The 22,349-nt window shown below is 62.8% G+C and overlaps 1 protein-coding gene across 3 annotated transcripts; it reads right to left on the reverse strand.

Annotated features, from left to right (window-relative positions):
- Positions 1-1,949: 1,949 nt before the first annotated feature.
- ATG2A (autophagy related 2A) lies at positions 1,950-21,679 on the reverse strand. Of its 3 annotated transcripts, none has more exons than XM_059146598.1 (41): positions 21,388-21,679; positions 19,112-19,274; positions 18,869-19,021; positions 18,609-18,711; positions 18,049-18,184; positions 17,810-17,908; positions 17,400-17,496; positions 17,147-17,311; positions 16,900-17,040; positions 16,118-16,355; positions 15,888-16,032; positions 15,701-15,793; positions 15,138-15,296; positions 14,780-15,023; positions 14,345-14,441; positions 14,072-14,231; positions 13,257-13,399; positions 13,029-13,168; positions 12,756-12,916; positions 11,979-12,129; positions 11,685-11,884; positions 11,503-11,583; positions 11,165-11,271; positions 10,981-11,073; positions 9,892-9,962; positions 9,587-9,663; positions 8,864-9,028; positions 8,613-8,739; positions 8,315-8,526; positions 7,511-7,719; positions 7,105-7,240; positions 5,478-5,684; positions 5,191-5,292; positions 5,026-5,110; positions 4,796-4,928; positions 4,639-4,711; positions 4,389-4,471; positions 4,028-4,149; positions 3,727-3,881; positions 2,711-2,863; positions 1,950-2,627 (listed from the first exon to the last, which is right to left on the reverse strand). In XM_059146598.1, the coding sequence occupies exons 1-41, from the start codon at positions 21,556-21,558 to the stop codon at positions 2,391-2,393; spliced, it is 5,787 nt and encodes a 1,928-aa protein (XP_059002581.1). In that variant the 5' UTR covers positions 21,559-21,679; the 3' UTR covers positions 1,950-2,390. The 3 variants fall into 3 exon arrangements, with proteins under 3 accessions (XP_059002581.1, XP_059002571.1, XP_059002588.1); XM_059146588.1 differs by having other exon boundaries at positions 8,858-9,028; XM_059146605.1 differs by lacking the exon at positions 19,112-19,274 and having other exon boundaries at positions 8,858-9,028; positions 21,388-21,678.
- Positions 21,680-22,349: the final 670 nt, after the last annotated feature.

Consider the following 22,349-nt stretch of genomic DNA (forward strand, 5'->3'; position numbering starts at 1 on the left):
TTTCCTCACATGCAAATCAGGCCTTGTGAGGTCCCTCCCGCCCTCTGGCCCCCACTGTTGGGAAGCCACCCTCCCATCTAGCTCTGGTTCCATCCCTGCTGTGGGGAGTGGAGGGGGCTGCTTGCTGTGGTCCCTGAGCCAGACCAGGACCCCCAGGAGAGCAGACTTTTCTCCTGCAAGGTGTGTTCTCGCCCACCCTCCCACCCCCCTGACAGGATCTGGCCCGAGAGGTTTCAGTGACAGGTTCCAATGCCAGTCCTCCCCATCTAGGGGACATGTTGGAGAGAACCCAAAACTTCTAGAGAGAAGGGGGACCGGAGATTCTGAGCCTTGAGAGTGGACTTGGGCCATGCCCCCCTCTCCCGGCAGTGGAAACACCCAAAGAGGCAAAGGAAGCTGCTCAAGGTCACGGAGCCGGGCCTTGAGGTCCGTCCCGTCTGGCGACTTCGCTGAAGTGGCCTCCTTCCCCTTGGGATGCAGTCAAGGTAGGATGGGGGGTGCCCGGGCAAGAGTCCGTTGCCTGGGCGGACAGGCCTGTGAATGAAGACACCATAGCGGGTGACACTGCCCTCCCGCCAAAGCCCAGAAGGGCCTCCCGAAGACACCCAGGCAAGGCCAAGCGCCAGGCTTGGTGGAGGCAGTAGCGGTGGCCCCCCAAGCGCAAGTCCTGACCCCCTCATCTCACAGGTGGAAATGGAGGCCCAGGGCCAGAAGGGACTTGCTTAGGTCACCCAGCAGCTGCCTTGGCCCTTCCCTTTTTTCCTCGGAAGGGTTGGGTCCCTTGCAGCAGTGGCAGGGCCCAGGAGAGCCCTGGGGCCAAGGGGGGCTGTAGGGGTCTGACGGCCTGGGGCAGGCTCTTACCTGGGTGCCTGGCTGGCCCTCGGGGCACGAGGAGGAAGTGGGGACGCCCTGGGCCCTGTGCCTTTTGAGCCGTTGGCCCAGCCCCTGGCGATGGTTAATGATTACCCTGCTGTCTGTCCAAACGGAGGGCAAGTGTGGTTCGAAGGGCATGGAAGCCTGGACTGTGCCCAGGCAGGGTGGGGCACTTCTAGGAAGCATCAGGCTGGGCCCCCATCCATCCCTTTTGGGGCATCAGACCCCCTCCCCCTCATTTCGGCTTACCGGCCCAGTGACCATGGACAGAACTTCTGCGCTATTCATTTGGTGCCAACACAAAGGGGACAGCAAGGACCCAGAGGGGACTGGGGGGACCTTTGCTCACCCAAGAGGTCTGCAGATAGCAAGTGAGGGTTCTCTAAGTCTGTGCCTCTTAACCTGAGCCTCAGTTTCCCCACAGGCCCACCTGCTTCCGTGCAGTGCTCGTGGGGAACCGTGGTGGGGTATGATCAGATTAGCTCCTTCTTGTTTGGAAGCAACAAGGTATGTGTGGGGGGTGGGGGGGCGGTTTACGATGGGCATTTTCCCTACACCATGTCAGTCTCTGTGCGAAACTGACCCTGCTGGTTGCTGGTTAGGGATTACCAGGAGGGACCCGAAACTCAGAGACCAAGGGCACAGCCTCAGAATACATGGTCAGGGTCTGAACCTTCTTGGGGTACCCCACAGCCTGACCCTTTGCTCCGGCTCAAGTGTCCTCCCAGCTGTCCCCTCACCCAGGCCCTAGGTAAGGCTGGATCCTGGGCTCTTGCAGGGCTGGAGGCAAGAAACATGGTCTGGGTGAGGCGAGCTCCAGGCCGCCTCTTTCCCGCTGCCCTGGGCTCCTGCCACACAGAAGCAGGGCCCATGGCGAGGAGCACAGTGCAGGGACAGTCGGGGGAAGGACTGTGGGGGCGGACAGTCGCTGGGGCCAGTTTGAACCTGCTGGGGAGGTGTGGTGACCCCTGCTGGTAACAGGGGAGGTCCTGGGGCAAAGGTGGGGATCTGGGTATGGGCCAAGGTCAAGGCTAAGGCTGAGGCTGGGGCAGCGCAGGCACACAGGACAAGGGGGCTGGCGGTGGGTGCAGTTTATTCCACGTCATGCAGACACGGACCCACACGCTCAAGGAGCTTAAAAATACATTGAACCACACAGTGTCTGTCCCCTACCTCCCCCCAGACACAGAAAGACACTTGGCTGAGTGGGGATGGGGTCTGAGGGTCCAAAGGCCTCTGTCCTGGGACAAGGTGGCAGTGTGGGCCCAGGTAGTGGTGGAGGCAGTGTCCTTTCTCCCCAGAAGAAAGTGCAAAGACGGGGCTGAGGCCCCAGGCAGGGAGGCCTCATTCTCACAGCGATTGGCAGGTGGGCCGGGCAGGGTCCTTCCAGAGCCTTCCCCTGAGGGTTTGCCCGGCTGTGGACCGAAAAAGCTCTGGGGAGGTGCAGGAGCCATGATGGCCCTGGGGCTGGCTGGGCGAGGAGGGCGGCCGTGCCCGAGGTCCTGGGTGCCCAGTGCTCAGTCTTGGCCTTCGTCCGAACGCCACTTGAGAGCGTGGTCCTTGTGTGCGTCGGGAAGGATCTGGTTTCGCATGCCCCCAAGCAGACTGGACGTGGCCTCCGTGGCGAGAATGAGGGGCTTCACCACAGTGGGGGGCAGCTGGCGGATCACGCCCCCCACGGCACCCGTCAGCCCCTTCTGCTCGTGCCCCCGGGAGGCCACATCACAGATGGTCTGAGCCGTGTCCAGGATGCCCTGTGGAAGTCGGAAGTCAGCCACTGGGGGGTGGGGGGTGAGGAGGCGGGTGTGGGACTGGGAGGAGGGCAGGGTCGCATCACCTCTCGAACGGTGTCATAGGCCTTTGCCACACCCTCCCGGAGGTCAGCGGGCTGGTGGCCCTTTCGTAGCCTCCGCACTGAGCGCTTGTCCTGCAGGGAGCGGGGGATGGGCGCGGCTGGGGACAGGATGTCGTACACAGTCTCAGCTGTGGCCTGAGGGAACACAGAGGGCACCCGATGAGGAGCCAGCCCAGGCACACACCACCCCCAGCCCTGACGTCCCCAGGCCAGCCCCAGAGGAGGGTGTCGAACCCCTGGCCAGCCGGGGGTGGGGTGGGGGGGCATCACGCTTCCGCCTGCCCCTTGGCCCTGCGTTATGTGCTGCTCCTGGGGGTCCTGCCGATGCTTCCAGCACCCAAGTCAGGGGGCTTCAGGTGGAGGGCATACCTCCTGAGGGGATCGTCCTCAAGTCCTCTGGACCCCCAGCCCTCCTTGGGTGGACCGCCACGCGTGGACCCTTGCCCCATCTGGGGGTCTCTCTGGGGCCTGCTTCTCCTTCCAGCGTCCTGGCTGGACATCTCGCTCCGGCGTACAGGGGGCTGCGCATGCAGATCCCAGAAAGCACCGAGCTCCCCATCATCTGCGCGCTCATCGGCCGTGACCGTTGCAGAGGCCTACCTCCCCTCGCCCTCCTACTGGGGTTCAGGGCACTAAACCACAGCTGCTTGCAGGACTCCCGCGCCTCCCCGGGGGTCTGTCTCTGGGCCTGGCAATGTGCGGGGCTTGAATGAGTGAGGGCCAGTCTGTGCCTCAGTTTTCCTGTCTATAAACAGAGCCATAGTCCCCCCCCCTCCTCTCCAGGAGCTGGCCAGGAGCAGACTCAGGAGGCTGCAGGGCGCCCACATTCTGAGGGCTTGCTGTGGGAGTCACCAGGCCTCCCCCGTGCAAGACTGTGTCTCAGAGAACGAGACTGCGCCCCCAGACCTGCCATCCTCAGTAGCGCTTTGGGGACTGATGGGGCATCGTGGGGCAGATCCGCTCGGCCCTACCCGGCCTGGAAGCACGAGCCCGCTCACCTGGATAGCCTGCACCAGGCGGTTGCTGAGTTCCAGGGCGGCCGAGGCTGTGGATGAGCCAAAGGAGGCAGCCCCCCGCTGCAGCCCCCGCATGAGGCGCCCATCCTTTCTGTACTGCTCGATGGGCAGCCAAAGCAGGTCCCGGAACCCTTGGACTGCAAGCACGGGGTTGTCAGACATGCCCGAGGCTGTGCAGCCCGCGCTGACCCTGGTTTAGGACCTCCTCCCTCTCCTCCCAGGGCAGCGTCTAGGCTGCCCCAGAGTCAGAGCCATTCCCAGGGCCCCCACAGCCACCACTCACAGAGCTGGACCACCGAGTGCATGGGGCCCACCCCCCCCAGCAGGCCGGGCAGCTGGTTCTTCCGGATGTCCTGCAGCCACTCGTTGAGAGCGTAGCCCAGCACCTTGTCCACGCCCAGCAGTCTGGGAAGGGGAGAGGAGAGGAGGGTCTGGAGGCACAGCCCCACACGGAGGGCCAGGGCCTGAGGTACCCCCCCACTCTCCCCAGCAGCCGCCCAGCCCGGTGCAAAGGATGACTGTGGCCACTTTACAGAGCGGAAACTGAGACACCAGAGGAGTAATGACTCGGCCAAGGCCTCGTAACCTGTCAGGATGTGGCAGGGGGAGACGGGGGACCCTGAAGGGAGGCTGGGGGTGCTCACCCATGTCGGCAACAGAGCCGCTTCAGCTTCAGCTCGGAGCAGTTGAGCTGGGCCAGGCCGATGAGGAGGCCGGCGAACGTGCCCTGGGGAAGGAGAAGGGATTCGGGGCGCCACCCAGCCCATCGGAGGCCCTGGGGACCGACTCAGCCGCCAGTACAGCCCGGATACAGGCTCCGGCCACACCCGGGCAGAGTGGGGACCCCCTAGAGGGATGGCGCACACAGCCACTCCGCGGGACAGCCCCACTTACCACCTGGTCCATGGTGACGTGCTTGCCATGGTAATCCAACCAGATGGGCACCTCAGACGTGAAGCGGAACTCCCTGGGGGTGGAGGGAGAGCGGGCTTGGTTCCCGCCCCCGCCCCCCGCCGCCTGGGCGAGGACCCCCAGCAACCCCCCACACTACCTGAAGTAGATGGGCTGCTGCTCGACTGAGCAGCTGTGCCCACCGCCCGCTGCCTCCCGGGAGCCGGTCATCTCTGCGTCCTCAGGCAGGCCTTCCTGGACACTGCTGGGCTGGACTCGGGTCTCGGGGCGAGCTAGGGTGGGGGGCACCGATGGGGGGGTGGACCCAGGGCTGGTTGGGAGGGCGGAGGTGGGGGGCCCGGGCCCTCCCCTCCCAGCTCAGCTTCTCACCCTCAGCGGACGTTTCTGCCGAGACCACGGGGTGGATGCCAGCCGCCAAGCTGGTGAAGAAGTCCTTGAGAAAGAACAGGGCGTCCTGCCGGGGAAGGTGCGAGTCAGGGGGGCCCAGCGGCCGTGGGGCTCACCGCAGGACCTGCCCCTGCCTGGCCTGCTCACCTGGTCCACGTTGAGCCGCAGCGGCATCAGCGAGACTCGGAGACAGCACTCGGGTCCACCCGGGTGGGTGGCGGGGGCCACATGTAGCGCTTTGATGGTGAGCTGGGGGACAGAGGGCAAGCTCTGGGTACCTGCCGGGCCCTGGGCCCCGGCCCCCACCCTGTGCTCAGCCGTGGCTGCATCTGCACACGTGGTGCCCTTGGCTGGGCCCGCCTGAGCCCCGGCATTCTCCCGGGCCCCCAAACCCCCAGGCTCGGCCCAGGGTGGCCAGCGGGGGTGGCCGGTACCATGTTGGAGTGGGCGCGACGGGGCATCCGCTCGCTCGTGTGCAGGTACAAGAACTTGTTGATCTGGGAGGAGGCCAGCCGGTCTCGGACCTCTAGCTCCTGCACAATGAACACCTGGCGGGACAGCGGCCGCTCCTCTGGCTCCTGGCTGGGGGCTGCAGGGCCCGACGTGGGCTCCGCCGGGTACACCTCGTGCTGGAAGCTGACCTGCGAGGCCGATGGAGGCCTGAGTCAGGGAGGCAGCACCCCGCCTCCCCCAGCCCCGCACCGGGCTGCCTCCCCATGGTTGTTCCAAGAGCATTTTAAACTCCGCTTGGCACACTGAGCTCTTGACCTGAAGTTTTCCCCTGAAGCCACTGGCTCCCAGTCCCTTCCTATCACCCAAGAGGCCCCCGTGTGCCTGTCACCAAGCGCCAGCACCGCCCTCTGCCTCTCCATCACCAGCCGCCGCCTGGCTCCTCCGCACATGTCTCCAGTCTCCTCGTACCTGTGTCGGCCTCCACCCCTGCCCCCTGGCCTGGAGGCTGCTGCCCCCTCAGCCCAGGACAGCCTCCCACCTGGGCCCCTCGGCACCTTCTCCACTAACCCAGAGGGATCTTCATCCAGCACCCGCCCACCCACCTTGCGCCCTGTGAACACCCCCTTGGGGCCTGGAGGGGCCCAGCCTCTGCCCTGCTCGGACATGCCAGCCCCACTGGCCTCTCTCTTGCACCTCGAACAGCTCAAGGTCTTTCTCGTCTTTGGAACGTGGCCCTGGCCTTCCCTCTCCCCCATACCCAGTGCTGGCTCCCCAGCCCTACTGGCTGCAGGGAGCCCCCGAGTTTTCCTGGCATGACAGCCCCGTGTGCTGGGGGAGAAGGTCCGCACCGGGTCGCCCTCAGGGAACGGGACCTCCACTCACACCACCTCAGGTCAGCCTGGCAGCCCACCCAGCCTGTGGTTCCTCCCCATCCAAGTATCTCCAGAAACGGACCGCTGTCCCCAGATCTGCGGCTGCCCCTACCCTCCCTGCTTGGCCACCGTCTCCTGCTGACTGCATCTCATTCTGGTAAAATCCAAAACCGTCTTGTGGTCTGCAGGGCCATAGGCCGCCTGGCTCCTGGTCAGAACCACGGCCACCCTCCTGGCCCGGCTGCGGTCCCGCTGGCCACATGCCCCCACACACAGCGGAGATGCTCGCGGCCCGTGGCCCTCATGCTGACACCCTCAGCCTGCCCCCTCCCGCAGGTCTCCCTCCAGCCCACAGGTCTCCGTGCCCACGACACCTTCTCAAGAAGACGCGGGGCTCCTCCCCCTGCTCCCTGCGCTCCACCCCGCCCTGGCTCGCTTTCCCCAAACATTTATCTCCTGCCACACCGTACAGATCCACAGACCCGTAGCTCCCTCCACTACCACACATTATGACAGGGAAGCGGGGCTTCTTTCTGCCGTGCTCACTGCTCCCTCCAAAGTCTAGAACAGCACCTGGGGAGTGGCATGGCTGTGCCCTGCAAACACTCGGGGACATGGTTCCTGACTGGGGACCTGGAGCTAAGTGGCCGTGGTGGAGGGCTGGCTGGGTGCCAGGGATGGCATGGCAGGCCTGTCCCCCATCCAGGTGGCTTTCTATACTGAGCCCCCAGCTCACCTTGCTGAGCTGGATCTCCATGAGGACATGGTGCTGCCTCCCACTGCCCCCCTGCGTACGCCAGGAGTTCTGGGGCCGGTTGGGACCGGAGCAGCGGGAAGGGGAGCCCCTAGGGCCCATGAAGCTGCCTCTTGCCCTGGAAGAGGGACAGGGAACAAGCTGACACGGAGGGACACCCTTCCTGTCAGAGCGGGCCCTTCAGCGCGGGGCAGGAAGCCCTTTTTGGCCTCAGCCCCGGGGGTGGGTGTGGGGGACAAGGAAGGAGAAAGAACAGAGGCCACTGAGTCAAGGACGCGGCTTAAGATTATCAGCTGCTGAAGGTCAGAGCTGACCTCCAGCCCAGGCCCCATCTCCTGGCCGGGTGGGCCCCATGGCCCTAGTGGCCGCCTTCACCCGTCCTTCTCACCTGTGGCCAGGGTGGGGGCCAAAGTCCCGGCCGCCATAGAGGTGCCAGACGAGCGAGACCTCCCGGAGCACCACACGGCTGCTGGGCACGGGGAAGTGGGCAGGTGCCCGCAGCAGGTCCGTGCTGCCCAGGGGCCGGGAGAAGTACCCGTCCTGCACGATGATGGGGCCGGGATGCAGCTGTGTCACCACGGGCTCCCCATCTCGGGGCTGTAGAGAGGCGGGGGTGAGTCAACGTATGTGCACAGACACCTTCCCCAGTCCAGGCCACCCTCTCCCAGCTTCCCCCCCATCCTCATATCCCGCCCCCCCACCCCGTTCTGGACAAAAGGTGACTCTCCTGGGTCACCATCCCCAGAAGCTGTGTCAAAGTGCTCTGTCCTGGGGGCCGGTGCGGGGGGTAGGGGGGGGTAGGACCCAAGTGCCCCGTGCTCTTGCCAACCCTATCTGCCTGGGCCTGGGTCTCGCTTGCATGTGGCCTTCCCATTGGCTCCTGGGGACCAGCCGGTCCGCACCCCACCAGTCAGACGGTTCTCTCCCTCCTGCTAACCATCCAGCTCCTCTTCCTCCCTTCCCTTGATGTCCTGTCCTCGGCCCTGGATGTCATTCTCTCTCTCTTCCTCTGGAAATCCACTTGCTCCCTCAAGGCCAGTATTCACAGGGACTGTCAGGGACCCAGACCCGCCTCCCCGGTGGCAGAGACCACCTCCTACCCCTCTAGCAGCAGGAGCTCTAGAAGGCTGCGGAAGGAAGCCACCCTCTCCTACCACTTCCTGGCCCTGCCCAGCCCGCCCCCCCCGCACACCGGGATGCCGAGGCCTGGAGCGTCAAGGATGCAGAACTCATCACTGTCCAGAGCGTCTCCATCTCCGTCTTCTTTTTCATCTTCCTTGACCTCTGAGCGGGACCCCAAGCTGCTGGCAGGGGCCACGACAGGGGGCAAGTGGGGCTGGGCCCCGCTCCGTTCACCTGGGAAGAGGTAGACTGACACGGGCGAGGCCTGAGGGAGGGGGCCACCTGTGGAGCGAGATGCCAGTTTTGGAGGGGATGGCTGATTTGGGTGCCTGATTGTCCTCTGGCCCCAGAGCACCCCCGCACCGCACCTGAAGGCTGGGTCAGCTCCCGTAAGCTGCGCTCAGTGTCCAAGAGGGCGTCGGCCAGGTCCCGCTGGTTGATGAGAGCTGTCTCCACTGGGGGGCAGGAGGGCAGGGAGGCAGGGCTCTCGGAGAGCTGGGCCAGGCCGGGGAGGGGTAGGATGAATGAGCGACAAAACGAGGGGTGCCACCTCCTCCTTTTCCGATGCCAGGGTGCTGGGGGAGTTCCCGGAGCCGGCAGGGCCAGGCCTCACCTGTACCTTCTGGCCGGCGATCTCCGTGGGGCTGGGGGGCCGGGGCGGGGGGTGCAGGTCGCCCTCACTCATCACATACTGCAGCAGGTTGACCAGCAGGGCGCAGGAGTCCGCACAGCTGTGCACGCGCACCACGTTGTTGGAGCAACGCAGCTCGAACAGCGGCTGGCTCTGGGGAGGGGTGCGGGGTACAGGGGCCATCAGGCGGGGCTTCATCCCCACCACGCACAGATGGGGCTCGGCCTGGTCTTCCCTGGGCTGGGCAGCCTCCCGCCCAGCACCTCTGCTGAAGGAAGGAGCAAATGGAGCCCAGAGCGTGAGGGGGCTTCCCTCAGGGCCACGCAGAGAAACTGGAGTGCCCTCCCTGCGTGACAGTGTTCCAGGGCCCGGTCCTCTGTCACTCCCCTCAGCCTGGCCACGTGCAGCCCGTTACCTCCATCTGACCAGGGAGGACACGGGCCCCACAGGGCCCACTGACTCCTAATACACTGCTTCGGCCCTGGCCGCAGCTGCCCCCTGGTGGGGGGGTTCACACGATGGGCCGCCCTGCTGGCAGGGGGACTGGCCCAGAGCCCAGCATGGAAGGGCAGTTAGTGACTGGAACCTGAGCCCAGACCCAGGGAGCAGAAGGGATGAGACGGTTCAAGAGGAAACGGTGACCGCCTGCAGGCTTCGCCCTCCCAGCCCCTGCGACCGCTCTGGCTCTGGGGGACTCTGGGCAACTCTCACCAGCTTGCCCTCGGTGCTCCCCTTCCAGGTTTTAATCACGAGCTCCAGAAGGTCAACATCCAAGACACAGACATAATCTGCAGCAGAAAGTGAGAGAAGTTCCAGTTGCTTCTTCACGCTGAGCCCCTGGCCCAGCACCCGAGCGGGAGAAGCGGGCGTTGATCTAAGCGCAGCACTTGGGGGCGGGTGGGCGCGGGTGCTGAGACCCGGGCCAGCAGCTGGGTGAGGCTGTCCGGCTGCTCCGGGTGCGGCCTGGGGCTGTGAGCCCTCAGAGGGGAGGGGGCCCCCGTCCAGGCCCTGCCCACCTCGCTGCAGGTCCGGGGTCTCCACCTCACACTTGTCGGACAGGTACAAGGCTGAGTCATCGAGGATGAACCTGGTGGGGAACAGGGCTGAGAAGGGCCCAGGAACCGCTGCAGGGTGCAGCTCCGTGGGAGCCACAGGGCGGGGGCCCCCAGAGACAGGCAGAGGGGCAGCCACAGGGGGTCCCAAACCCACAAGCAACTAGCGCTGGGTCCCCTCTGGCCTCAGTCTCAGTGTTCATCTCTGTATACTGGGCCTGTCTCCTGGGCCGCAGGCCCCGAAATAACGCAAGCTCGCCTAGGTCAGAGGGCAGAGTGCACGCTCCCAGTTTCTCCCGCTTCTCTGCCTCATCTAGGCCTCAGGGCCTCTTTTCTGAGGCCTAAGGAAAATGTCCTGCTCCCTTACCGACTCTCCCACAGCATTCACTGTTCTTTCAAAGTCAGTCCTTATTTTAGTGGCAACATGACACGAGCTCCTTTAAGATGTTCTAAAACACAGGACTAAGAAATCATCTCTAATCATATTCTCTAATCCTGAATTCTGAGAAAAGCGCCCTATGCATTTTCTTTTACCTGCTCTGTGAAGCCCCAGAGTATACAAATAAACCTTCATAAATCTTAAAAAGCACCACCACCACACAGAGCTTTCTAGCTCGGGTTTTCAGTAAATGCTGCATTACGACGGCTCTCGTGTTCTTCAATGTCATTCTTCAACCTGACTTTAATGGTCAGGTAAGCCACATTTACTGACTCAAGTTGTCATCTGGGGGCATTTAGGTTATTTACAAGTTTTAAATGATACGACAAAGGCATTGCATTCCGCTCCTGTTATCTGTGTATCCTTAGAACAAGCACGTCTATGAGATGATCAGCTTAGCACAAATGCTTTCAAGGCTCTGACAAGGAGAGCAACTGTGGTCCAAGAAGGTGGAATCAATTCTCATTCCTGAGCAAGGAATCGTCACCCAAATGTATAGAAAGGCTCAGGGACGGGCCTGAGGGCACATAGCAGGTAGGCAGGACCCTGGGGGAGTACAGCTGCAGCCCAGTTTTGGGGGCGGTGTGTGTGAGCTGGGTGGAGGTGGTGCGTACCTGAGCAGGAAGGTTGAGGTGTCCATGATGATGTTGCTGGAGAGGGTGAAGGTCTCAGCGGTGACAAGGACACGCACGGGGAGGTAGAGGGGCCTGGAGGGGTGGGTCACACATGTGCTGGGGTGGGCTCCTTACTGAGAGCCTACCCCCGGCCCCTGGCTCTCGGCCCACCCAGCCTGGGTACCTGTAGTCCACGGCGCAGGAGAACAGGTGAGTGTGTAGGACAGTGATGACGGTTGGGGGCAGGTAGCCCAGCACTGGGTCATCAAGCACATCTAAGAACTCTAACAGCTTTGGGGGCCAGGACGGGAGGGGTGGTGAGGATCAGGAACCTCTTCCTTCCTCTAACCGCCTCTCCGCCACACCCCGCCGCTCCAGGATGGCTCCCCATGTGCTGCCCATCCCTCCTACCATACCCCTTGCCTTCGCTTGGAAGTCAGCTCTGGCCCAGCCCAGGCCCCTCACACTGGCCTCCACCTCTCCAAGCCCAGAGACCCGCCTGCCCACCCTACTTTTGCTCACCTGGGAATGCCAACTTTGTTCTGGAAGAGCCATGAAGTGGCGCAGGGTGGCCCTGTGCAGCCGCAACGTCACCAGGAACTCCTGGAGGTGGGACACAGTCAGCCCGGGGTACCCAGACCACCAGGCACCAGGAGGCAGTAGCCCCTGCCAAGCGGGTAGACCAGAAGCAGGCACTGTTGTACCTTGACATTCTTGTGGGGGTCCAGATGGATGCGCACAGCTGTGGACAGCATGTGGGGCCCCCGGCCCTGGCCCCTGGGGCCCGAGGCTCCCCGTTCAGTCACCCCTTCCTCCGACGGGTAGATGGTTGGGGCCAGCTGGGCCGGAGGGGCAAAGCTGGGCAGATCCAGGCGACTGGGCAGCCGGGAGTCATCCACAGTCGCTGGGGAAGCAGCTGGTGAGCCCCTGCCACGCTGGCTCACCGGCAGCCCCCCCCCAAGGCCCTTGGCCCTCCGGCAAGTCCCCTCCCTTCACACCTCGGTGGTAGAGCTTTGCCTTCTCCGCTTCCAGACAGAAGTAGCCGAGTCCTGGCTGGCCTCGGTACTGGGAGACGCTGAAGATGGTACCTTGCTCCACATCCAACACCAGCTCCCCATGTGATGTCTCCAGCCGCTGCCCAACCTCGTCCTGCACACAGAGCATGGGGCGTGGCCTCACCAGGGCCCTCCCCCAGGGGCGTGGCCTCCCATATTCTGCCTACATAGGACCAGCTCTGGCTCCACCCAGATTCACTGACATCCCAGAGCAGCACCTGTTTTTTTGTTTTTGTTTTTTCCTTTTTAGAAAGAGAGTGGGAAGGGGCAGAGGGAGAGGGAGAGAGAATGTTTTTTTTGGCGGGGTGGGGGGCATCCTAAGCAGACTCCACGCCCAGTGTGGAGCCCGATACGGGGCTCTTGAGATGATCAAGAATCAGACCCTAAGCAGTCTAAGCCACCCCAGCACCCCATCACTTGTGTCTTTTGCCAGAAGGAGAGTTATCCCTGCCCTACTTGCCATCTGGCGTGAGACATTGCCACCCCCTCCCCGGACCTCTGGTATGACACCTTCCATACAACAGGGGCCAATGGGGTGTGTTGGGATGGTTGGGGAGGCATGGGTGGGTTCTGCTCGCCAGACACACCACTCTCAGCCACACTGGGCTTTCATTTCCTAGATTCCCAAACTGGAGCTGCTCACACTGGTCTTCCTCTCCTGCCAACGGTGGGTGGGGGCACCAGAGTCTGCAGGGCTCACCTCACTGGGGCTGCCCTCACCTTAGTCTCACAGAGGGCTGTGATCCGACCCTGCAGCACAGTCACCAGTGTCGAGAAGGTGCTCTGGGAGCGAGGACTTGGGGACTCAGGGGCAGGGGGCTGGGGAGCACCCGATGCCCCTACTGAGAAGAAGTGGGCATCCTCTTCATCGGAGTCTGAGTCTGGGGTGAGATCAAGGAGCCAAGTGGGAAGGAGACCTGGGAGGGCTGCCTGAGCCCTGCCCAGCTCTGGGTGGTGGGGAGCTCAGGACCCCAGTTGGGACGTCCCTCCTACCCAGCTTGAAGGCTGACTTGCACATCTTGAAGTTGTCGTGCCAGAAGCCCGAGGGGCCCGGGAAGCCAGCGGGGTGAGTGGCTGGGGCAGGGGCGGGAAGCAGGTCTGCAGGCTCCCACATGAGCAGGTCGTTGTTGATCCTGGGGCAGGTGGAGGGACAGTGGCGGTGAGGGTGGCCCAGCCCCACCCCTCCCCACACTCCGCCCCCACCTGTGCCCGAGTTTGCACCTGTTGTACAGGCTCTCGTAGACCTCCTTGCTGGGCAGGAAGATGTGGGCGCTGGGCAGGAGCACTTCTAGGCTGCAGCGTGACAGCGCCAGGGCCCGGCTCTGGAAGGTCCTCATCTCCTCAGGGTCTCCAGGAATCACCATCTAGACAGGCGAGTGGAGAGAGGCATCTGAGAGACTGGGCTGGCTCGGGAACCAGACCCCGGGCTGCACCCTGACTTCCTATCATTCATTCTTTCACTCTCATTCGTTCATAGGAGCCCCTCTCTGCTGGGACGGATGGCAGCCAGCTCGTGCGAACGCCGACCGTGTGCCAACCCCGCAATGAGGGAGGACCCCAAGGAAGTCAACTCCTTTCTCCTCGTGGTGATAAGCCTGTGACGCAGGTCACTGTATCCACTTTCAAGACGAGGAAACTCATCCGTGTGTAACTCTGAGATTACACCAGTTCCAAGAGGACGAGACCACTGAATGGAAGTGCCTAGATTCAAACCCAGACCACGGGGCCCAGAGACCAGGCCCTTTACTGTCTCTCACTCAAATCTCAGCACCCCCAGAGAAGAGGATGGTGAGGTCCACACATACATTGTCCACAGACGTGGTTCTGACCTTCCCGATCAATTACCTGTGCCGTCCGGGGCCTGCCCTCCCCAGTGTCCTCACGCCCAGGCCGGGGCCACCTGACTCCCCACTGGTCTAAGATGACGGAAGAGATGACATTCTTGCTGGTGCCAGGTCACATCCCCTGGTGCCTCAGGCGGTCCTGTCCTCCTGTCCCACAGCCACCAAGTGGCTCCCCTGGGTTCGGCGCCTTACCTCCTCTGTCTCATACATGGTCCTCTTGGAGGAGAAGGGTGAGGGCTCCGGCTCCCGCAGCTCACACGGACTCTCGGCCGACCGCTCCAGCTCCTCTCCCTTCTCGGGGGCCGCTTCCCACTGGGCGCTGCTCAGCTGGGGGTGCAGCGTCACCGCTATCCTACCAGGGCACGGGACTGTCACTGGCCTGCCAGGCCCCCGGAGCCCCAGATCCCAGCTCAGGAGCTAAGCGTTCCTCTCCCGCCTATGCCTTCCAGAGCCCCCCCCATTTACTGGGGCAGGAAGTATTTGCGCCCGGGGCTCTTGGGATCCAGAGCTTTGGAGACCCGAAGGCAGGGGACAGGTGGCTTCTCTCCATCTTCGTAAGTGCCTGGAAGGTAAGGAGGAGCAGAGGTTGTCACAGCTGCCTCTCCCCATTCCTTCCCCCGTGGGAGGTGAGGTCGGGGGGCCTGGAACCTCCACCTCAGTGACTGTCCTTTATCATTTACAGGCCCGTGCTCTCTCTTACACCCACAATCTGTTGCAGACCAGCAACAAAGGGCCCGCTCTGCTCGCTCTCAGGCAAGCCTAGAAATAGGCAACGCTGGTACCTCACGGAGCTGGTAAGGTTTGGGCCAGAGTCTGTCCCGATGTTGCCTCAGTCCCTTCCACACCTCTCCCACGGGCCTGAGGCCCTGCTCTGGGGACTGTCCCCTGGGAGGCTCTCACCATGCAGGTCGGAGCAGGTCAGTTCCAGGCGGGTGGGGATCGGGGGACCCGGACCGCTGTTCAGCTCTGACCGGAACTGGGGCTCACTCAGCTCCAGCCGCAGCTGCTCGGCCCGCACGGCCCGGCCTGCCCAGGGGTCCCGCTCGGGCCGCAGGTCAGCGATGGGGAAGCGCAGCTGCAGTGTGGCCCGGGGTGCCGACAGCCGCACCACAGTCTGCTGCTCGGCAGCTGGTGGGGGTTCTGTCTGCGGGAGGATGGCGGGGGTGGGGGGGAATCAGAGCCACTGCCGGGGGCCCTGCCATTGTGGCTTCGAGCCAGAGGGTCCGTGCCAGCTCCCTGGCCCAGCCGGGTCTCTTACCAGGAGGCCAGCAGGTGGCTCGGGAGGGGGTACAGTGGCTAGGCGCAGCACAGCAGCCAGCCGGTCCAGGGACCCCAGCTCCACATCTGCCTGGAAGTCAGCCAAGTCCAGGGCCAGCTCGGAGTGGCAATGGCAGGTAGCGGGGCGCCGGGGTCGGCTCTGAGGGCGAAGATGCTCAGGTCAGCGAGGGCTGTAGGGCAGTTGAGGGCAGGATGGGAAGGCATGCCCTTGAGCAGAAATGAAACACAGAGCCCTCCCCGGTGGTGGGAAGGAAAGTTCGGGCAGAGGACCTGGAGAGCCTCAGCACGCTGCCTGAGAAGGATGACCATGTTTGTTTAATAAAAGCCGCCCCATATTTGGAGACCCGCCGGGGTTTGCCCAGATGAGCCAGGGAAGGGGCAACCGGGCACAGAGGATGCCTTGCACAGGGCCCAGCCCCCGAGGGCTCCCAGATGGGGAGGTGCGCTCCGGCTGAGCACGGGCACAGGCGGTGGAGGCGGGGAGCAGGGAGGTACTAACGGAGGCTGAGAGGCGGGAAACAGCCAGGGGGTGGGGTGGGTTACCCTGGACACCCTGCGGAGAGTCTGTGTATGACGCAGGTGGGCACAGGGCCGAGCTGAGGCCTGGGAACCGTGGCTGCTGGGGAAACTGAGGACCTGGCACGGGACACAGGAGGCCAAAGTCAGGCTGAGCTTCCACATCCGCTGGAAGCTGCAGGCTCCGCCGTGCACACCGGCTCTTGGTCCTCACCTCTGTGTACTCGGGCTCTGACGTGTCCCTGGGCCACAAGCACTCCAGCACCTCAAGCTGCCCGAAGTGCACTTGTGTGCTGGTAGTCCGCCGGCCCCTGCCCGTCCGCAGCTCCCAGGACAGCTGCACAGCTGTCCCCGTTAGCCTGTGACGAAGCAGCAGGGTATCAGAGGTTGGGCTTATGGGGGTGGAGGGAGTCTCTCTTTGGGGTCCCTGCCTTGGGCTTGTACCGGACATGGCTACAGGGACAGGCCCTCTGGAAGCGCGGCCGGAGATGGTGGAAGTCACGGGAGCCGAAGGGCCCATCTTTGGTGGCATCAAACTCCGAAAAAAAGTGGGTGGTGAGGTCAGGCGGTCCAGAAGATGGGGCAGACGTCTGCAGCAAGGTCAGGGTCATACCCCCCAAGGTCATCTTCACTAGCGAGTCCGGGCGCAGGGTGTCCGGGAGGGGTGTGGGGGCCATCTTGCCTGAGAGGACAGAGGTGTCACCAGGGCCTTCCCAGGGCTCATGGGTACCCCAGGTAGAGGGTTGCTCAGACACCGGGCTGGGGGCTGGGAGAAGCCCCAGCCCTGAAGGACTGTGACTCTGGCATGGGGCTTGGCAGGGCGGGGCTAACCCAGAGTCTCCTTAGCCAGATACCGACCTAGGCTCAGTCCAATCCTCTCAAGGAGCTGGAGGAACAGGGGCATAAAGCACTCAGACTCGTACCTGTCAGACGCAATCCCTCAATAAACACTGGCCAAACCTCATAGCCTGGCAAGGCCAGATCTTACTAGAACCTTTTTACGGAAAGGGAAACTGAGTCTCCAAGAATTTAAGTGCCTGGCCCCAGATCACTGACTTTGAAACCTGGCCTCTATCCACTGTGGTACCAGCCTCCCCCCTGAGCATCCCCAGGGAACCAAGTCACCCACGGTGGGCCGTAGCATCGGTGGGGGGCTTCCTGTGGGCACATGACATCACTCGGGCACTGAGGCCTCCTCCAGCTCCTCTCGCCCCGGGAGCACTCACCAGTTGGGTGGGCATGGGCAGAGAGCCGGCGGGAGGCCACGTCGCTGTGCATGGAGGACCCCAGGTCTACATCCGAGAGGGAGAGCTCGGAGAGTGCTGAAGCCACACTGCTCGTGAGGCCCGCCATGGAGAAGAAGAGGTCTGCGGGCGAGGGCAGGGGAGGTCAGGGAAGGCCACACTTGGCCCCCGTGAGTCCCGCACCCGGCCCCGCTGCCCCAACAACCGCCAGGTCTGGCCCCACGCCCACCAGTACTGTCCAGGTTGACAAGAGGGTTGCTGAGGGGTTCTGGGCTGAGGGGCTCGGCCACAGCCCCTGCCTGCAGCTGCTGGTTCAGGTCCTGCTCGATCAACCACAGGTCTTCGGCACCTAGCGGGCGGCTCTTGTTCAGCTTGTCAACCAGGCCCCCGGGATCTACGGAGGAGGACACGTCCTTGTGTGGGTCCAGCCCATCCGGCCCCTCCCCAGCCATCCCAACATCTGCAGCGCCCGGAGGCCTCACCTGCGAGGCTCACGGCACTGAGCAGTTCTTGAAGCTGCTGGAGCTGCTGAGGGGTCAGGAGCAGGTGCAAGGAGCCCAGCTGTCCAGCCACCTCCAGCTGGGGACAGAAGGGGCCAGAGGGGCCCACCATGGAGCCTACACCTGCCGCCTCGGCCCTCTGAGAGCCGCCGCCCACCTGCCCTCACCCAGAGGAGGGAGAATGCCAGTTGCCAGGCTGCGCGCCCTCACCAAGCAGCTTTGTGACCCTGGCCACAACTTGACCACTGAGCCTATTTCCCTACTGCCAAGAAGGCAGTAACTTTCCCCCATCAAAGAGCCTGCTTTGTACGGGGTGCGGGGGAAGATTGGCACTGCCGAGGAGTATCCTGAGATGGGGCCCGCTCCCTCCTCCACGGGAGCCGGGGACCCACCTTGGGGCCTGGGAAGGCCTCATTCTGCTTCAATTTCACTGTCAATTCCATATACCCTGAGCAGCTGCCGATCTGCAAGGGGGGTTTCGGGGGATCTTCCTGGAGGCAAAAGGGTATAGGAGGGAAGGGAATGAGAAGATGAGGTCAGATATGCTCAGGAGGGATGGGGCCCAGTGGGGCAGGCGGACAGGAGAAAAGTGGGGAGGAGAGAAGAAAGGCAGGGATCCGAGTGAGCCCACCTGCGCGGGGAGCTCCTCGAAGTGCAGGCGGACTCCTGCCAGCTGCAGCAGCTTGTGCAGGAAGGCGGGAGGCTGGTGCACGTCCACCGGCGGTGCCTGGCTTGGGTCCCGCACTGCCTCATCACAGTACTCCAGTCTGGCGAGTGTAGGATCAGCCCTCGCCCCAGCCACCGCAGGCTGGAGCCCCTCTCCCCACGCAGTATTCTGTTCTAGGGGTCTGCGGCCAGAGAGGCTGGCCGACAGAGCTGGCCCGTCACAGCCAGACCATACTGGACCTCCAGGGCCAGCCCTGGCTCTTCAGACCCTCCATGTGTAACCTGATCCTTGGGAGCCCCAGCCACCCTGGACCGCCAGTACCCCTTGGCCCCTGGACACCACTGCGGGCTTGTAATATGGTTTCCCTACCACCATGGCCACCACCCAGTCCCACCCAAGCTTTGCCGTGCTGCTTCCCAGGAGCCCAAGCTGGGGAGAGGGGCAGGGGCAGGGCCCATACTGTTCAGCAGCCCCTCACTGCCCCCTGTCTGCACCCCAGCCCACCCCTCGGGGCACGCCCCTACCTCTGTACGTGGACTTCTACTGCCACGCCGTGCTCCCCATCACCCGGCGAGTGCTCAACCCTCACCACAGTGTCCAGGAAGGTCACCTTGATCCTGCGCAGCACTGAGGGATGGGAAGCAGTCTCAGGCCAGTTGGGACAGCAAGAGGTAGGCAGAGTTTCCCAGCTGGGGCGGCCGTGTGGCCATCCTGCTATCTGGGGCCCCCGTCTTGTGGGCTACGGAGGGGTAGACAGCAGGATACCCACGAGAGGCCTACTTACCAGTCTCAATGGTCTGGGCAAACATTTCCAGGCCCTCCAGGGGCTGTGGTGGCTCAGAGGGCTCGGGGAGCCCATCCCGGAGGCACTCCTGAGCCAGCTGCAGGCTCGTGGTCATGCATGAGGCCCAGCTCTGCGAGTCGGCAGCCCCTGGCCCTGAGAGGAGGAAGAGGGTATCAGAAAAGGCAGGCCTACTCCTACCACCGGGCTCCCCACGCTCGCACCCCAGCCTTGCCCTGCCCTCACCGGGGCCCTGGCGAGGCTGCAGGGTGAGCTGGAGGCCTGACACGTGCACAGTGCAGTGGTCGGTGAGCAGCGCAGCCCAGGGCACGGCCACCTCGATAGAGCCCACGAAGCCTTCCACCAGCTCCAAGGGTGACTCGATGGACTCCAGCACTTCGTTCACGGACTAGGAACGGGGAAGAGACAGAGCCGGCTCAGGGAAACCCCAAATGGGGCTGTCTCCTTGGCTGCCACACTCCTTGTTGGTCTGCCCTAACCCTGGAGAGCTCCCTGGTTCTCCCGGCCACCACCGTGGGCTACTACAGAGTTCTGCCACTGCTTTAGCTGGTTCCTACTCTTGGTCCATCCAAACGTGCTTCAGCCTTTAAGCCAGAGGAGGGGGCAGCTGAAGCATGAAGAGGAGGAAGCCAGGCAGAGAGGATGGAAGGTAGCATGCTCCAGGCATAGGAGCGGCATGTGGAAAGGCCCAGCGGAGTGCAGCACCTATGTTCTCTCTGGGCAAGGAGTTCAAGGAGTTCAAGGGGAGGCTGGCAGAGGACTGAACGGAGCCAGAGGTGACCCCCGCCCCCCAACTCTGAACACTTGGTACAGCTGTACCTCTTTGAGATACAAGGCTGAGAGCCCCTGGTTACCAATGGGGAAAGAGCACCACCGCCATCAGGGAGCTCCGTGAAGGCAGGAAGCCACCTCCCTGCTCCGTGTGATCCCAGGTGCTGTATGGTACCACCCAGAGAAGTTGGATCCAAGAACCAACAAACACATGGCAGAACTAGAAGGCTTATAGAGGTCAAGCTGAAACTCCTTACCCAGAGATCCACAGATGGGAACTGAGGCCTAGAGAGAAGGAACTAGTTTAATCACTCAGTGTACTGTGAGGACTGCGACTAGGAAGACAGGCCTCTCTCCTCACCCCATCCCAGGCTCCCCATGCACTCGGCTTCTTCTGGGGTCTTCCTGGCGGGGGTTGCAGGCTGAGCCAGTGGGAGGAGGGGCTGGCTATGAAAGGACCTGCTTTCCACCAGCGGGGGGGGGGGGGGGGGGGGGACTCTTCCCTGGAGGCCAACCCAGAAAGCAGCCTAGCTGGGAGTCATTTCAATCCCCACCAAGAGGGCAGGGCAGGGCAGGGCAGGGTGGGAGTGTTTTCTGGAACTGGAACTACAAAGAGGCAGCCTAGAGGTCTTCGCCATTTCTTTCAGGCCAGCCTAAAAGTCAGAGGTCAGAGAAGGCCTTCACTAGGATTCGCAGACAAGAGGTTATCAGGAGGTGTCCCCAATTCTGGGCTTGGCGGTCTCCCTCTGCCCCTACATTTGCTCAGCAAGTCCTGGCCTACCCCTAAAGCTCACTGCATTTAGGCCGAGAACCCTGTCTGCCCAGACAGAAATTTCGCTGAGAAGCCCCGACCCCATGCCCACCCCTGCTGTTCTGGAGTTGGGGGGCAGGGTTGACCCAGTGCCAGCCTTGGCCTGACACCTCTAACTGGTGGCTCCATTGCAACTTCCCAGTTTGGATGAGTTGTGAGTCACTGCCCCTCAGCGCCCCCAGCCTCCGGCTTCTGACCCAGACCTCCTGCCTCCCTGCCTCCTCAGCATCTCCCTAGCCCTCCTCCCCACCTGAAGAGGAACCTCTCCACCCTTCCTCAGGGGCTTGCCGGCAGGTAGGGAGGCTGATTCCCAAGCCCCTCCCCAAACCCCACTGGGTCCATCCCACTCTCCCCAAAGCAGGAAGTAGGCAGCCGCAGCAGTCACACGAGGTGTTGATCAACACGGGTGCTGACGCGGTTGTTGACATCCACATCCTGAGGCGGACGCCACCCACTTGGCCCAGGATCGGAGGGTCAGGAGGTCAGAGCACCTTTCCTACAGGTGCTCCCAGCAGGACTCTAGACCCCCACCAGCCTTGCCTGACCGGCTAGCTGCACGGCCCCAACTCTGTCCCTGCCCTGGTCCCGTCCTGTCAGAGCCCCCTAGTTCCTTCGCCTTTCTCAGCCCCCAAGGACCACAGCTCTCAACTCAGGCCCCAAACTCGATGTGCTTATTCTGGCATTCCACAGACAAGTGACACCCCCCTCCTCAACCTCACTTTCTCCTACGGTGAAGTGGAGGCAGGGACCCCCTTCCCACCCAGCTTCTGGCTCTGAAGTCGATCAGTCGCCTGGAAAGGGCCTGACTCCCACGGCCTCTCCACGCCCTCTGCCCGGTCCCCCAGCCTGACCCTTTAGCCAGGATCCTCAGGTCTCTGCGCACCGCCCCGGCTTCCCGATCTCGGGCCTCGTTCCTCACCCAGATCTCCAGGTGGATATCCCGCAAGGCAACGCTGCCCTTGTACAAGTCGAGGCTGAGCTGATCCAGGCTGAGGTGCTCCTGGAAGAAGTGACCCAAGTAGTGGTGCAGCAAGTAGCGGCATACCCGCTCTTTCACACAGTTCGACCATGGCCACAGCCATCGTGACATCTCGGAGACCGCCGGGCCCAGGCCGCCTCTGCTCGCCGACCGCCGGCGATCCCTGTCCGGCTTCGCAGTTCACTAGAGCCCCCGGCTGTCCCCGCCGCTTCTCTCAGCGCCAGGCCGCGCCCCCGGACCCTCAGCCACGCCCCCCACGCTCACTGCCATTCGCCGTTGTAAAGGGCGAGGCCTACTGATTGGCCGTGGAGGGCGGAGTCTTCGAGCACGAAAAAGGGACTGGGCTCTCCGCATGATATAGTGCTCCCAAGCTTGATTTACGCCTGCGTAAAAATTCTGTGTGGGAGGACCTTTAGCCTCCCTTCTACGGGCTCTGGGAAGGCTGGGGCTCGAGGTGTCAGCCCCGCAGAGGAGTGCGCATGTGCCGACTCTTCCACCTCCTTGAGGTAGTTGGGGAGTATTTAAAGGGACAGTGTCTCATCAAACTTACCAGCAAGCTTCCCGGGGGAATGAGTCTGTGTGAAAACTCCTCCAGCACGCGTCCCAGAAACAATTAAGTGAGTAAGCGTTTGCATTTTACAAAACGCTTTCCAACTTTTATTTCATTCAAACCTTACCATCCTCTAAGGTGGCGGTTTTACTGATAAGAAAACCATCTTAGAGATAAGAAAGCAAGTTTACAAAGGTTGCTGTTAAGTTCATCGCCCAGGAAATCTTTTTTCACCAGTCCTCACCTGGAATGCAGATCAGGAAATTGACCCAGCCTCCCTTCTCTCTGCATTTGGTCAGGCCTCCAGCTCCTCTGAAAAAAAACAATAGTTTTTCTTATCTCTAACCTAAAA

The sequence above is a fragment of the Mustela lutreola genome, chromosome 1 (assembly GCF_030435805.1).
Source record: "Mustela lutreola isolate mMusLut2 chromosome 1, mMusLut2.pri, whole genome shotgun sequence".
NCBI lineage: Eukaryota > Metazoa > Chordata > Mammalia > Carnivora > Mustelidae > Mustela > Mustela lutreola.

Excerpts from the sequence above, each read along its gene's own strand:
- ATG2A (XM_059146588.1), bottom strand. The coding sequence starts at position 21,558 with ATGTCACGATGGCTGTGGCCATGGTCGAACTGTGTGAAAGAGCGGGTA. Across the intron at positions 19,022-19,111 it reads GCAGCCTCGCCAGGGCCCCG|GGCCAGGGGCTGCCGACTCG; the intron begins GTGAGGGCAGGG and ends TCCTCCTCTCAG. Across the intron at positions 4,150-4,388 it reads CGGCTCTGTTGCCGACATGG|ACTGCTGGGCGTGGACAAGG; the intron begins GTGAGCACCCCC and ends TCCCCTTCCCAG.